General features: G+C 40.9%; 1 protein-coding gene across 3 annotated transcripts in view; it reads left to right on the plus strand.

Annotated features, from left to right (window-relative positions):
* The window catches only part of NFIL3 (nuclear factor, interleukin 3 regulated), a 93,150-nt gene extending 78,750 nt beyond the window's left edge, over nt 1-14,400 (plus strand). For all 3 annotated transcript variants that reach the window (XM_011948006.1, XM_011948005.1, XM_011948004.1), the window contains one exon: nt 12,539-14,400. In XM_011948006.1, the coding sequence (XP_011803396.1) occupies nt 12,711-14,099 (1,389 nt within the window). In that variant the 5' untranslated portion in view covers nt 12,539-12,710 and the 3' untranslated portion in view covers nt 14,100-14,400. The remainder of the gene's footprint in view (nt 1-12,538) is intronic.
* The last annotated feature ends 355 nt before the right edge of the window (nt 14,401-14,755 follow it).

Below are 14,755 nucleotides of genomic sequence, written 5' to 3' on the forward strand. Positions count from 1 at the left end.
CGCAGTGTGCGGGGTCGGGCTGTAAGCTGGGCTCGCCAGCAGCGGCTAGTGCGCGCGGGGCATTCATTACATAAACTTTTGCTGCCTTGTCAGGATGGGACTCGCCACCTTAAGGTGGCTGCTTTGATTGCAGCGCCTTCGCGCCGGCACGTAGTCCTGGCTGGTTTGCGCTCTCCCCCCCGCTGCTGTTGCATAATGTCTCCTGATTTCAGGAAAATTGATGTTTTGGTAGAGAAGAGCGCCAGACAGGCTGAGCCCTCTCCGAGCGGGAAGATGCTCTTTCTTCTCTAGTGTCTTCCTTTCTCGTTCCTTCCCTGGGGCTGGCGGCGTAGGGGGGAGAGGACTTGGGGGTTGAGGAATGGGGAATAGTCTTGATTTGCTTGGTGAGAAAACGGGTTGGTAGCGTGAACGGTGACGGCATTCGGAGAATGCCTGCGCGGCGTTTGTTTGTGTCAGGGGCTGTGTCTGCACAGACGTTTTCCACCCTGTTTGTCGTCAGCGTGTTTTACAAGCCCTCGGGAAGGTTGTGGGATTTGTCCTTTCATACATTGCATAATCTGCCCACGGTGAAATGTTGGCAAGGATTGCGGGCTGATGTGGGAATATGCGCGTATGTGTGCAATGATTTGGTAATTGAGCCGCAGCATTGGATATTAGATCGTTATTTACGTCTATATTACGTCCCAAATAAACAGGTTTTAAAACGATATTACAAAACCTAAAAGCAAGAATTGCTCGGGTTGAATTCTGATCTTGGGTACTACTGGGGTTCGCCCTTTCAATGTTCTCAGCTGTTATTTTTAAATCTGGGACGAACCATTGTGACGTTTACCTCCCCACCTTCCTAATTTTAATGCATTCCATTCGATCAGCCCTTTTTCTCACCTTATTGTCATCGCTTTTTCAGACACGACAAGACAAATCACATAATAGTTTCCTGGAAATGTTGCATTATGTAACTGCCGAATTTGCTGGCAATGAGCATAGAGAGGGAGCTAATTACGTGATTTTATAATCTTGCTACAAAGAAAGTAGGACAGTCTCAGCCTTTAAGAATGTCACTATAACAGTTTTTTTTTTCTTAAGGATATTTTAAACAGGAAAGTAGACAACCGGGTAAGCATGCAGTTTGCTCATGCTGCCGAATGTGTGTCTTTTGCCCTAAATGAAACGCGCGTTCTTCTAAATTTAGCCCTATCACATTTTAACAATTGTGGCCTCGCAGTGCTATTTCTGGTGTTTTCTCTAGGGCTGTGTGCAAATACAAGTTCAAGGCCATTTGCTGTAGTTTTAACTACACGCCTTCGGAGACCTTTGATAAGATTGTATTTTTAGGAAGGCATTTCGCAGCGCCCGGTGATTTGCTGGATGCTGGCTCCCATTTATGTTTTTAAAGGACACTTTAGGAAACTGCTCTTCTCTGAGAACAGCGGGGAATGGTCAAGTGCCATCTTCTGTTCTTGGTTTTTGTAAATAACAACAGTAAGTGAGGTCAGAAGTATTTATTTACCCCCAGATCAGATATGACCTATGGGAAACAGATATAGGTTAGTAGATCGTATTTTTGTCTGGATACCCTAGTTTTACTCATGTGAAGATGTATGAATATGTAATTTACCCAAATATTTAATTTCTTCCTGGACTGTTACATAGTGATTATGTGTGAATATATGTATATGATGGGATGTATATATCGTAACATTTAAATTAAGTGCAGGGTTTTTTTTGGTGGGGGGGGGTGGACGTCTCTGGAACAGAGTATATTACCCCAAATAATTGCAGTCGCTTTCCAAGAAGCTAGTTGCTCTAGGCCCCCAGCTTCAGACCCCGACCTACTTTGCGAGCTCGCGGGGGAGTCCCGGCCCTGTAGGGGCAGCGTGGCGCCACCTTCCGATCGGGATCTCCAATGGCGCGTCCGTGCGGCCCCCAGTGCGCCGCTCCCTCTTGCGGGCCGGTGGGGTCTGCGAGAAGCCGGGCTGGGGGCGGGTCTGGTAGTGGCGGGAGGGGACCTCGGTCGGGACCGAGAAGCGCCTCCGGGCGGCAGTTATACTGGGGCTGCTCGGTGGCCTGCGCTCCTCCCTGCCCCCTCCCCACATTCCTTTGTTCTGGCGCGGGGGGTCCTCGCGGCGCCGAGGCCCCGCTGCGCCGCCCACCCGGAGGGAGGGGGGGTCTCTGGGAGGCGCCGCGTGGGGGCGCGGCCGGTGGAGCCCGGGCCCTAGGGACCGGCCCGGGTCGGAGTGCGGGTGCGCTCTGGATTCGCCCGGGCCGCAGGAGCCGGGGAGCCAGGGAGCCAGGGACCCCGGCGCCCGCACAGGGCGGACAGGGGCAGCGCGGGCGACCCGGAGTGCCTGCGTCTCGGCGGCCCTCCCTCTAGCAGGGCAAATCCAGGGGCCTGACTCCGCGCCTGTTCGGCGGTGAGGTTCTGAAACCTGCAGACACCTTTGTTCCAAGAGTCTTCATTGTATTTCTGAGCGAAGCGCGTCTCCATTCTTGAAGTGAAAAAGACCTTAAGAGAAACCTCCAAACGTCCACCGACCACAGAAATTGGGAGTGGGGGCGCTCCAGTATTGATAGTGATTAAAAAAGAAGGCCTCAGCTTGACTTTGGCCAGTTGAGTTGAGCCGATTTTTTTTAAACCTTTAATTTATATGGTCAAAGGCTAGAGAGAACACTGATCTCCAGAGTTCAAAATAAAATCAAAATACCCACATAGATGCTGCTGTCCTCCTGTAAAACTACAGTACTTTCATCCTGGCATAAAGACTTCCAAGATTGTACCCATGCGGGAACTCACAGTGAATTCATGGAGACATCACGGATGTTCTCTTGAAGCATATCAACGCAATGTGCTCTTTGTTGAAAACTGACCAAAAACTTGGCTTCTATGGGATCATATGCTACACCCCTATCCCTAATCAGTTTCCCTCTTGTTACAGGCAGTAGTTAGAGAACAGGCATCCGTGAGGTACAGATCCTAAGAGCACAGGCCCTGGGCTCACAAGAACCCTGGGTCCCAGGCCCCAGCTTGTTATCTTCCTCCACTGTCCTGATTTCCATCACTCTCCAGGGTAAACTGAGGGAATAAAACCTGTTGACCTAGTTGGTTGTGAGGAGTTCAGTAAATGTTTCCTGTATTATTGACCAGCAGCCAGAATCTTTGTGTGTGTGTGTGTGTGTGTCAGTCAGTATTTAACTTCATTTTTATCTGTGTAAATCTCTTTGCAGTAATAGTAAGGATTCATGTTGGAATTAAGTCTACAAGATCTTTCTTGGATACTTTTTTTGTTCTAATATTTTTTTTTTTTTCCTGAAAACTTTGACATTGTGTTCAATGTTAATTTCAGTTTAAGGGGAATTCCTGACAGGATTGCAGAACCTCAAACTTCCCAAGTCATTGGGTTAATGTTTTGGGGAGCTGCTTGAAGGAATAGAGAGATGAGTCGATTATAGTAGCAGGAATGAAGTGACAAGTGCCGTATTAATAGCTCAGCTCTTTCCAATTCCTTTACACATTCTGTGACTCATTTTCTGTAGCCTGAATGATTTCTCTATCTAAAACTTTGTGGTCTGAGATCAGCAGTGGATGGTGAGACACCACACATCAGCTCTCTTGTAGGGGGTATATGTAGCCTGAAAACTAAGGCCGGTCCTGTGAAAGTGTTTATATTTGACCCTTTTGACTAACAGAAGAAATTTTCATTTGGTTTACCCTTACACTTGCGACATAGGTCAGGCTTCAGTAAGACTCATGAGCAGCGAAGACAGCCTGGAACTGATAGGCATCGTTGCCTTTTGATACTTATCATTCTTCAGAAAAGAGATTAAGAGTTAGTATTTACTAAACTTATACTCTGCATGTGCCAGGCACAGTGTTGAGGGGCTCTGTTATCGTCCACATTTCATAGATGAGGAAATGGAAACTCGGAGAAATGAATTAGCAGCCCAGGTCGCAGAGCCTGAAAACCAGATGGGGAAATTTGCACCTCAACAAAGTGTATTCTCACACTCACTGTAGTTTTTGAAACAATTTCCTTTTCTGGGTTAAAGGCTTATTTTTGTGCAGTGCAGTTATAACATCACTGTGATGCAACAGCCTGAAAATTAAAACTCTTTGTGAGAGGCCTTTCGGACGTTGAGCAATGTGCCTGACTCACCAGCTGAGTGGATTTTTCTAGTTGACCTTGCCTTGGTCATTAGAGTCAATTTCGAGATGTAAATGCGATTGCAGCATGGAATGGAAAAGGTGCAGTCATATTGCCTGGGCTTTATTTTTACCCAGGTTAAACTCATATACTTCATGATTTCCATTGTAATCCAGATGCCATTGATGCTGTTAAAGTTGTTTATTTTTAATTTGTATTGAGGAATGAGAGCACACTTGGGATTCAATTCAAAATATAACAGAAACAATGTAATTGAAATTTCCTTTAATATTCATTTCTTGTTTTTGTAAGGTATGCCTGTATTTCACAGGGTTTAACACATTGTTTGATATCCTGTTATTTTTCTAAATTATATTTGAGTTGATTTCTATCCAGGTTGGACTTGTATGAGAATGTTGAAAGACGTTGACCTTTGATCACAGACATTACATAAGAATTTTTCAGTTTCAAAATGAATTTTTATTACTACTAACCCCAGTTATCTTTCACATTTCTTTGTAAGTAACTTTACTGTAGTTAAAAAAAACACCCAGAACTGTTTCTCGTATGACTTTAATAAGAGCATAGCTTGTTTTTATGATAAGAAAGTTTACTTGAGATTTGCTAGATACCATTTGTTAATAATCTGTGCTTTGAGGACTCAGTTTCATAGGACGGACTCAGAGTGATGTTTATAAGCCTTTTAGTTATCAGAACATGATGTCTTTTACTAATTAGCTTTTTAGGGGTCTTAAACTGTAATTAACTGGCCTTCAAATAAACACTAAAAATAAGCATTTAAAAATCTACTCTATTCATAAGGTAGCAAATGACATTTATAATCATCCACTGACTAGAAAAGTGGAAAAAGAAATTAAAAAGCCAAGTGAAGCAAGTTGGGATGATTCTACATTATAATTAGAAACTTTCAGGAATTTTCTTGGCCTGACTGCCCCCCCGGCCCACCATTTTTGCCATCATTACACCGTGTTGCATGTATTACTTATTCATTGGAGGATTTCCTGCAACTGGGTTACTTTGTGATTGTTGATGTCCTTTTAAGATTTCAGATTAGTTGCTACACCGATCAGTTATCTTTTCAGAAGTTTCAAGATATTAATAGTCCCCACTTTTAAGTTTCTATAGATTTTTAAAAAATTATTACTGTCCTGTTTTTCCCCCATGTTACTTCCCATCTTTAGTGAGAGCTGTTCTTATTTCTCAAGCTGTGCAGTTAAGTGTTTGGTCGTGCTAGTGTGTATGTGCTTACTCTTTGCAGACTTCAGAATAATTTAATTGTGTATTAAGTTACAAACACTGATGACCTCTTGAAGAATGTTGTTATACTATTTCATATTTCAATTACTTAAATTACATCAGTGATGTAATAAAATGTAGTGTTGTCACTGTATTTATTAAATTTAAATTTAATTTTCAACTAGTCCTTTGTTGAACTTGAAATATTTTCATTTATCATAAACTGGAACAGGCTTTGACACATTTATTTACGGAGGCACCCAAATAGAAAAAGTAGGTCAATTTGTTGCTATGATAGAACAGATTCTGGCAGTGTGCAAGTGTGTGTGTGTGCGTGTCTGTGTGTGTGTGTGTGTGTGTGTGTGTGTGTCTTGCCTGTCTTGATCAACTACACATTTCTCTCTAACTTTGGAGTAAGCTGCTTCCTGGGGATAGAATGACCCTTAGAGAGGTTTAACGTAGTTTTCTCAATTTAAAAATCCTTTTCTTTTTCAATGGGATTAGAAAATTCTCTCGCAACTTCAGTGTTTTCTGACTGAGTTTTTTCACTCCCCATTTCCTCTGGGTTGTACACGTGTAGTGAATTCTTTTCTTATTTCATCTCTGCTTTTAAATACTAGATTGTTTTCTCATCCATGAAAAGAAGTAAAGTATTTCATTGACACAGATAGTGTGAATTTTACCCACAGGAAGAAAATGTAGGGTTAATATATTGCTAGTGTTCATACTTTAAAAGTATAAAGAGATGTGAATTGATTGATTGATTTGATTTTTTCATGAAAATGACATTTATCTCAAAAATAAGCATCTGCTGTCTTACTGGAGAGATGGCTTACAGTTTAACATAATTTAAGCTTACCTTGAAAACATTTTTCTTCCTTTACTGTTATCTATATTATACAACAGGGAGAAAACAATACATTCAGAGAGGAGAGGGAAAATAAGATAATTCTATAATGTTTCCAAATCATTGGGTGGATCAAATAGTATTTCATCTTCTATTGACAGAATTTTAAAAACAAAATATATATAGCAATTTGCCATAAAACTTATCCTTTAGAGATAATTAATAACAAAATGTTCTCAGAGTAGATTTTAATGTTTAGACTATTAGTAACATTTCAGATGATTGAAACAAAGCATGTTTATTCTTTTCCTTTGTAGAGCTTGGAATGTTAAACATTATTTCTGTGAGAGACCAGGGAAGATAAAGGTCTATCATAAACATAAGTAATGAGATAACTCCTCAAGGATAAATTTGGTCTAGAATTATTGTTATGAGGTTATATTCTTTTATAGAATTTTCTAAATCGAATCTTATTCTTAAAAACAATATTTAGGTAATCTGACTTAAAATTTTAATATCTGGGCTTACGAAATATAATTCTTGCCATATAATTCTTGCTTAGAGAAATAGTGTGATGGACTATACAAAAGTATTAATTAGTGATGGCACCTTCAGAGTATGTACGAAAAAATATGTCAACTGGTATGTAATAATACCTGCTCTTAAATTTCTCTTTTTTATTTGTGTTTTCAAGGAGAGTCATATCATGTAATGTGTGTAATGAAGTTAATCGTGCTGAGTACACTAAGATCATAGAATTGGCATGTAGTGTCAATTATTCACCAAAAAAGAAACTTAAGCAATGACTAATATACCACAACATTAGATGTTGATTTGAAAAGATGATGCATAGATGAAGTAATTGTTAAATTAATCATAAGGGAAAATATTGAGGCTTGAAATAAATTTGTTAGGTTGGCATAAATCCTGAGGCTTTTTGAAGGCATCATAAACTACTTTTGCATTTGCTTTAAGTTTATTGTTGAGGGACATAAGGAGAGCCCAGAACCCATCTGTGCCCAACTGCTGTGTGGTCTTGAGAAGGTCAGCCTGTCTTCTAGCTGATTAATCTGCAAAATGAGAGGGTCAGAGAGACACTGTCCCCCGCCTCATGTTGAAAACAGATTACACTCTTGGATTTGTTTAAAAAAAAAAAAAATCATAGGTGACAGTGTCCACAGCTATCATATTTCTTTTTCTCTATTTAACATAATTAGAATGGCCAGGAGGTTAAAATTTTAGCAGAGATACGAAAATTAGTAAAATGTTTTCTCAATTCATAAATAGTGCCAGATCTGAAACATCTCTAAGGAGGATGGAGAAAAGTTCTAGATAGTATCTTTGCTGGCTTAAAGAAGTTAAGAAGTTAAGGGCCCAGGCGTGATGGCTCATGCCTGTAATTCCAGCACTTTGGGAGGCCGTGGCAGGCGGATCACCTGAGGTAGGGAGTTCGAGACCAGCCTGACCAAATGGAGAAACCCTGTCTCTACTAAAAATACAAAATTAGCTGGGCATGGTGGCGCATGTCTGTAATCCCAGCTACTCGAGAGGCTGAGGCAGGAGAATCGCTTGAACCCGGGAGGTGGAGGTTGCAGTGAGTTGAGATCGCGCCATTGCACTCCAGCCTGAGCGAAACTCCATCTCAAAAAAAAAAAAAAAAAGTCAAGCTAGCATAGTGCCTTACTGCACCCAAAGTAACTTAGTAAAGGGGCGTGTATTACTTAGAATTGAAAGTGACACAAAAGAGAACTGTGTGTAAATAAGACTGCATTGCACAGATGCAAACCACCTGTGAAAGTGTAGGAGCGAGTAAAGGAACTGGACCGGAATGTAAGCTCTGCCATTTAACTAGCTGTGTGACCCTGGGCAAGTCACTTGACTTCTGTGAGCCTTAGTTTTCTTATCTGAAAATAGTCATTGAAAGTGAATGAAGGAAAGCAGGTCAGGCTTTCCCAGTGCCCATTCTGTCATAAGTGTTCAATAAATGGCACCTATTATGATTGTTTTTGTTATTATCTCCGTGACAAGAAGAAAGCCTGCACCCCAGGCCCATGTCTGTGCAACTCTGCACTCACACCTGGTTCCCCTCTGCTCACCTGTTTGTCTCCCACCCACGACTGAGTGCCTGGTCTCCGGGGTTTGGTTTTTCCTCTCCCTGTTTATGTGCCCCCAGTCTCCCCTTGTGCCCAGTACACAGTGGGTGCTCCGTATGTGTTGAGTAAACCAATTAATGAATAAGAGAATCTCTCTGTTAATAAGTAAAATATCTTCTTTACAATTCACATAACACTAAAAGAAAGCATCAAAAAAGTTTTCCGGTTACAAAACTCTCTTATATAAGGTATATGGGTGACTGTCAATGAAATGTTGAGCACCTAATATCTTCAGGTTTTTGCTAGAAGACTGCAAGTATATTTTAATTTCCACCCTGAAGTAATTCCCAATGTAGTTGGGCACAAAAGACAAACATATGGAAACACACACAGTGTATGTGATTATGCCTCTCTCCGGATCATCCCACAATGCTGATAAACTCTTTTTAACACTGCAAGATTATTTGACACATAATATTACAGAAAATACCCTAAGATAGTATGGTGATTTGCCACTGAGTTGTGGAGACCATGAATGTAATATATACAGATGGGAGAAGAATCACAGATTTATAGTGACATGTCATGAAATTCAAATAGGAAGAAGATGATTAAAAACAAATGAGATGGCCGGGTGTGGTGGCTCACGCCTTTAATCCCAGCACTTTGGGAGGCCAAGGTGGATGGATCACCTGAGGTTGGGAGTTCAAGACCAGCCCGATCAACATGGAGAAACCCCATCTACTAAAAATACAAAAGTATCCGGGCATGGCAGCACATGCCTGTAATCCTCAGGAGGCTGAGGCAGGAGAATTGCTTGAACCCTGTAGGCGGAGGCTGTGGTGAGCCAAGATCACACCATTGCACTCCAGCCTGGGCAACAAGAGTGAAACGCCGTCTAAAAAAAAAAAGAAAGGAAATGAGGTTTTCTGTAGGTCTTCATGTACCAACAAAGTTGTAGAGATGATAAAGTAGACATATAGTACTTAGACACCTAGAAGACACGAGTTAAGGAAATTTTAGGACAAATGGGGCTATTTTAGTTAAATAGAAATAGGATTGTGAAGGCTCCTTCCCAGTTGGGCCCCAACCTTGAAAAGGTCCTCGAAGTTTAGGAAGAGTAACTAAGACAGACAGAATGGTGGGGCATTTCAAAAGCATTACTGTAAAAACTAGTTAGTGAGGCAAAATAAAGGAATCTGATTTTTTTTTTAAAGAAGGAACAAATAAGATAACACGTGAAAGAGAAAGATTCTCAAGTGGAGAAAATAACCAGAATTAATAGTCTGCAAGGGATCATATGATGTTTAAAAACTAAAAGTGGAAAAAAGTAGTGGCCGAGACTATAGTGGAGATTTGAAAGGTGCCTTGGGAAAGGTCAGTGCAGTCGTCTTTAACTGGGATATCTTCCTCTTTACCACTCCACTTGTTTTACTTTAGCAGGAGGACTCTGCTGAATGGCAGAGTACAGACTGCAACAGAGGAAAGAATCCATTCAATATGTAGAGGAACTGGGCTTTCATGTTAGAGGATAAAACCTAAATGCAAATTAGAGGAAACTGTATTGTTGGCTGGGCGTGGTGGCTCATGCCTGTAATCCCAGCACTTTGGGAGGCCAAGGCAGGTGAATCACCTAAGGTCAGGAGTTCAAGACCAGCCTGGCCAACCTGGTAAAACCCTGTCTCTACTAAAAATACAAAAAAATTAGCTGGTCGCATGCAATTCTAACCCGAGCTACTCAGGAGGCTGAGGCAGGAGAATCGCTTGAGCCCGGGAGGCAGAGGTTGCAGTGCGGCAAGATTGCACCACTGCACTCTAGCCTGGGCAGCAGAGCAAGACTCTGTATCAAAAAAAGAAAAAGGAAATAGTATTGTTTAAATGATAAATAGGAAGATTCCTTCTCTGCAGCATCACTGCTGACTGTGACATACTCCTTGCCTTCATTTCCCATTAAAGTTTCATTATCAAAGAACAGAAACTTGGTATTCATAATCACACATTTCTCTGAGTTACGACTAGCTGTTCCCTTAACTGTGTTGGCTCAGTTTAATGGGCAAAAACCTGGCATGAAACATTATTCTTTATGATCCCGAAATTATTACATAATTCCTTTCATTCCTTCTGGAAAAGATAAAAGAAGCTGGCAGGCTTTTCCAATTGATAAAAGTAAACTTCACTTTATTAGTCATTATGAAACTAGGCATAAGAAAGAGATAGTGACATCATGTAAGAACATTACATCTTTTTTTTTTTTTTTTGAGATGAAGTCTCACTTTTGTCCCCCATGCTGGAGTGCAATGGTGCGATCTCGGCTCACTGCAACCTCCGCCTCCTGGGTTCCTGGGTTCAAGCAGTTCTCTTGCCTCAGCCTCCCGAGTGGCTGGGATTACAGGCACCTGCCACCATGCCTGACTAATTTTTGTATTTTTAGTAGAGATGGGGTTTCACCATGTTAGCCAGGCTGGTCTCAAACTCCTGACCTCAGGTGATCTGCCCGCCTCAGCCTCCCAAAGTGCTGGGATGTACAGGCGTGAGCCACCACGCCTGGCTCATTACATCTTTTTAGTATGGTAGGGTAAAGTGCTACTGTGTGCAGATCGTGCTGATGAAACCGTTGTTGTACCACGTCTATTTTACAAAAAGTATTACCAACTGGAACATTAGGCAGAGAATCAGTGTCTAGAAACATAGCTAAATTCAAAAGCCCCCATGCAACGATTGCTATTGGAACACAACATGGATTTTATTAACTCAAGCTAAGGCAGTCATCAGGCCAAATTTGTACTGTAAGTATTTCATCAGTGGAAGAGGAAACTAATGAATGATTCTATTCTTGAGTTCTTACATTTTACTTGAAACTAATTCATATAAATGAAAGAAATTTTTTTCTGTAACTATATTCTCTTGGTTTAAAATAATTTTGTTTCAAGAATGCACTATACATTTAAAACCCCTTTGAATAGAATAGTGTTTTTTTTTTGTTGTGTGTGTGTGTGTGTGTGTGTTTTTTAGATGGAGTCTTGCTCTGTCACCAGGCTGGAGTGCAGTGGCGTGATCTCAGCTCACTGTAATCTCCACCTCCCGGGTTCAAGCGATTCTCCTGCCTCAGCCTCCCGAGTAGCTGGGATTGCAAGGTGCACGCCACCACACCCAGCTAATTTTTGTATTTTTTAGTAAAGATAGGGTTTCACCATGTTGGCCAGGATGGTCTCGATCTCCTGACCTCGTGATCTGCCCACTTTGGCCTCCCAGAGTGCTGGGATTACAAGCGTAAGCCACGGCGCCTGGCCTACTAACTGTTTTTTAGTTCAAAGCTACTATGTAACTGAAATCTGAAATCTGTTTTGACAGAATTTTCAAGATCACAAGAAGTATTTTGGATACTTCAATGTTGAATGTTTGATAGAACAATTCAAAGGAATCAGAAAAAAAAAATTCTAATCTCTTAAACTCAGATGTTTGTAAAGAGATGGCTTGATCAAGAAGAATCCTTTTCATTTAGTTGCAGTGAGTCACCTGGTGGAATTTGCTGGGATATAAGCCTACCAGGCAGTCAGGGATGTGATGGGCAGGTTTATGTCTACGTTAAGGTGTAGATTAAAACCAACAGCTCCGTTGTTAATGCGGCTTTTACTTTAGTTTTTGTAGAAGAAATTTGTCTCCATTTATATTCCATATAGGAGTGCAGAACTTTTTTTTACTCATGCTAAAGTTTACTTGTTTAAGTCCCTTTTAAGAGGTGAGCATATTGCTTGGCAGTGATGTAAACATTAGGTAACATTATTTAGAAGCACCACGGTATGCATGTACTATTTAGAAACTTACCAACCAGAGGCTATCTGTCATTTCCTTCCTGTAATTGCCCACACCCAACTATTTCTCCATTTTGCCTTATTAAATACAGCCTTCCTCTATTTCTCCCTGGGCAGAGGTTATTTTTCCCTCACTTTCCTGGACCACATATTCTCTTACTGATAGGTCTTATTAGGGATTTGTCCTTTACAGCTTTATAGTTTAGGTATTTGGGAACTTATTTCCTTTTTGAGAATGCTAACTCGTTGAAAGAAAGAACTGTGGCCGTGCCTCATCTGTGCTTGTATGCCCTACATGCTTAGCATATTTCCTTGTACATAATTTGTAATAAACATTTATCCAATGAATAACTGGGGTTTTTTTTTTCTTTTATTCATGTATTGCAGATAACCACGGAGGCCCAACTTCATTCAATAAGGAGCCTGACGGATTTATCCCAGACAGTAGAACAAAAGGAAGAATATTGATGGATTTTAAACCAGAGTTTTTAAAGAGCTTGAGAATACGGGGAAATTAATTTGTTCTCCTAGACACATATATAGGGGAAGGTTGTTTCTGATGCAGCTGAGAAAAATGCAGACCATCAAAAAGGAGCAGGCATCTCTTGATGCCAGTAGCAATGTGGACAAGATGATGGTCCTTAATTCTGCTTTAACGGAAGTGTCTGAAGACTCCACCACAGGTGAGGAGCTGCTTCTCAGTGAAGGAAGTGTGGGGAAAAACAAATCTTCTGCGTGTCGGAGGAAACGGGAGTTCATTCCCGATGAAAAGAAAGATGCGATGTATTGGGAAAAAAGGCGGAAAAATAATGAAGCTGCCAAAAGATCTCGTGAGAAGCGTCGACTGAATGACCTGGTTTTAGAGAACAAACTAATTGCACTGGGAGAAGAAAACGCCACTTTAAAAGCTGAGCTGCTTTCACTAAAATTAAAGTTTGGTTTAATTAGCTCCACAGCATATGCTCAAGAGATTCAGAAACTCAGTAATTCTACAGCTGTGTACTTTCAAGATTACCAGACTTCCAAATCCCATGTGAGCTCATTTGTGGACGAGCACGAACCCTCGATGGTGGCAAGCAGTTGTATTTCTGTCATTAAACACTCTCCACAAAGCTCGCTGTCCGATGTTTCAGAAGTGTCCTCGGTAGAGCACACACAGGAGAGCTCTGTGCAGGGAAGCTGCAGAAGTCCTGAAAACAAGTTCCAGATTATCAAGCAAGAGCCGATGGAATTAGAGAGCTACACAAGGGAGCCAAGAGATGACCGAGGCTCTTACACAGCGTCCATCTATCAAAACTATATGGGGAATTCTTTTTCTGGATACTCACACTCTCCCCCACTACTGCAAGTCAACCGATCCTCCAGCAACTCCCCGAGAACGTCGGAAACCGACGATGGTGTGGTAGGAAAGTCATCTGATGGCGAAGATGAGCAACAGGTCCCCAAGGGCCCCATCCATTCTCCAGTTGAACTCAAGCACGTGCATGCAACGGTGGTTAAAGTTCCAGAAGTGAATTCCTCTGCCTTGCCACACAAGCTCCGGATCAAAGCTAAAGCCATGCAGATCAAAGTAGAAGCCTTTGATAATGAATTTGAGGCCACGCAAAAACTTTCCTCACCTATTGACATGACATCTAAAAGACATTTTGAACTCGAAAAGCATAGTGCCCCAAGTATGGTACATTCTTCTCTTACTCCTTTCTCAGTGCAAGTGACTAACATTCAAGATTGGTCTCTCAAATCGGAGCACTGGCATCAAAAAGAACTGAGTGGCAAAACTCAGAATAGTTTCAAAACTGGAGTTGTTGAAATGAAAGACAGTGGCTACAAAGTTTCTGACCCAGAGAATTTGTATTTGAAGCAGGGGATAGCAAACTTATCTGCAGAGGTTGTCTCTCTGAAGAGACTTATAGCCACACAACCAATCTCTGCTTCAGACTCTGGGTAAATTACTACTGAGTAAGAGCTGGGCATTTAGAAAGATGTCATTTGCAATAGAGCAGTCCGTTTTGTATTATGCTGAATTTTCACTGGACCTGTGATGTCATTCCACTGTGATGTGCACATGTTGTCTGTTTGGTGTCTTTTTGTGCACAGATTATGATGAAGATTAGATTGTGTTATCACTCTGCCTGTGTATAGTCTAATAGTCCATGCAAAGGCTGTATATATTGAACATTATTTTTGTTGTTCTATTATAAAGTGTGTAAGTTACCAGTTTCAATAAAGGATTGGTGACAAACACAGAACTCCTGCTCCATTGCATTTGATTTGATGGAAAAGAAAAATCAATTTAAGTTACAAAAATAAATATTAAGCTATTTTACATTTTATATGGGGGAGTTTTCTCCCCTGAATAAGAGAAAACTGAAATGCTAAGTTCAGCAAATAATTTGTTTTTCCAGGCTATCAGTTGGAATACCTTCTAAAGAGAAAGAAAAGAAAAATAACAGTAAATTTTCTTGCATTCAAGACTAATTCACTAAATTACTTTATATTATATATTTTTCTGTAAAATTATGTTTTCTCTATAATTTTCTTAAGTGTAAAAATCCAAGTTGTTTGGTAACAGCCTCTTCTTAGTTATCTACCCTTTAAGTATGA

Source organism: Colobus angolensis, unplaced genomic scaffold (genome assembly GCF_000951035.1).
Source record: "Colobus angolensis palliatus isolate OR3802 unplaced genomic scaffold, Cang.pa_1.0 Scaffold272, whole genome shotgun sequence".
Lineage (NCBI taxonomy): Eukaryota > Metazoa > Chordata > Mammalia > Primates > Cercopithecidae > Colobus > Colobus angolensis.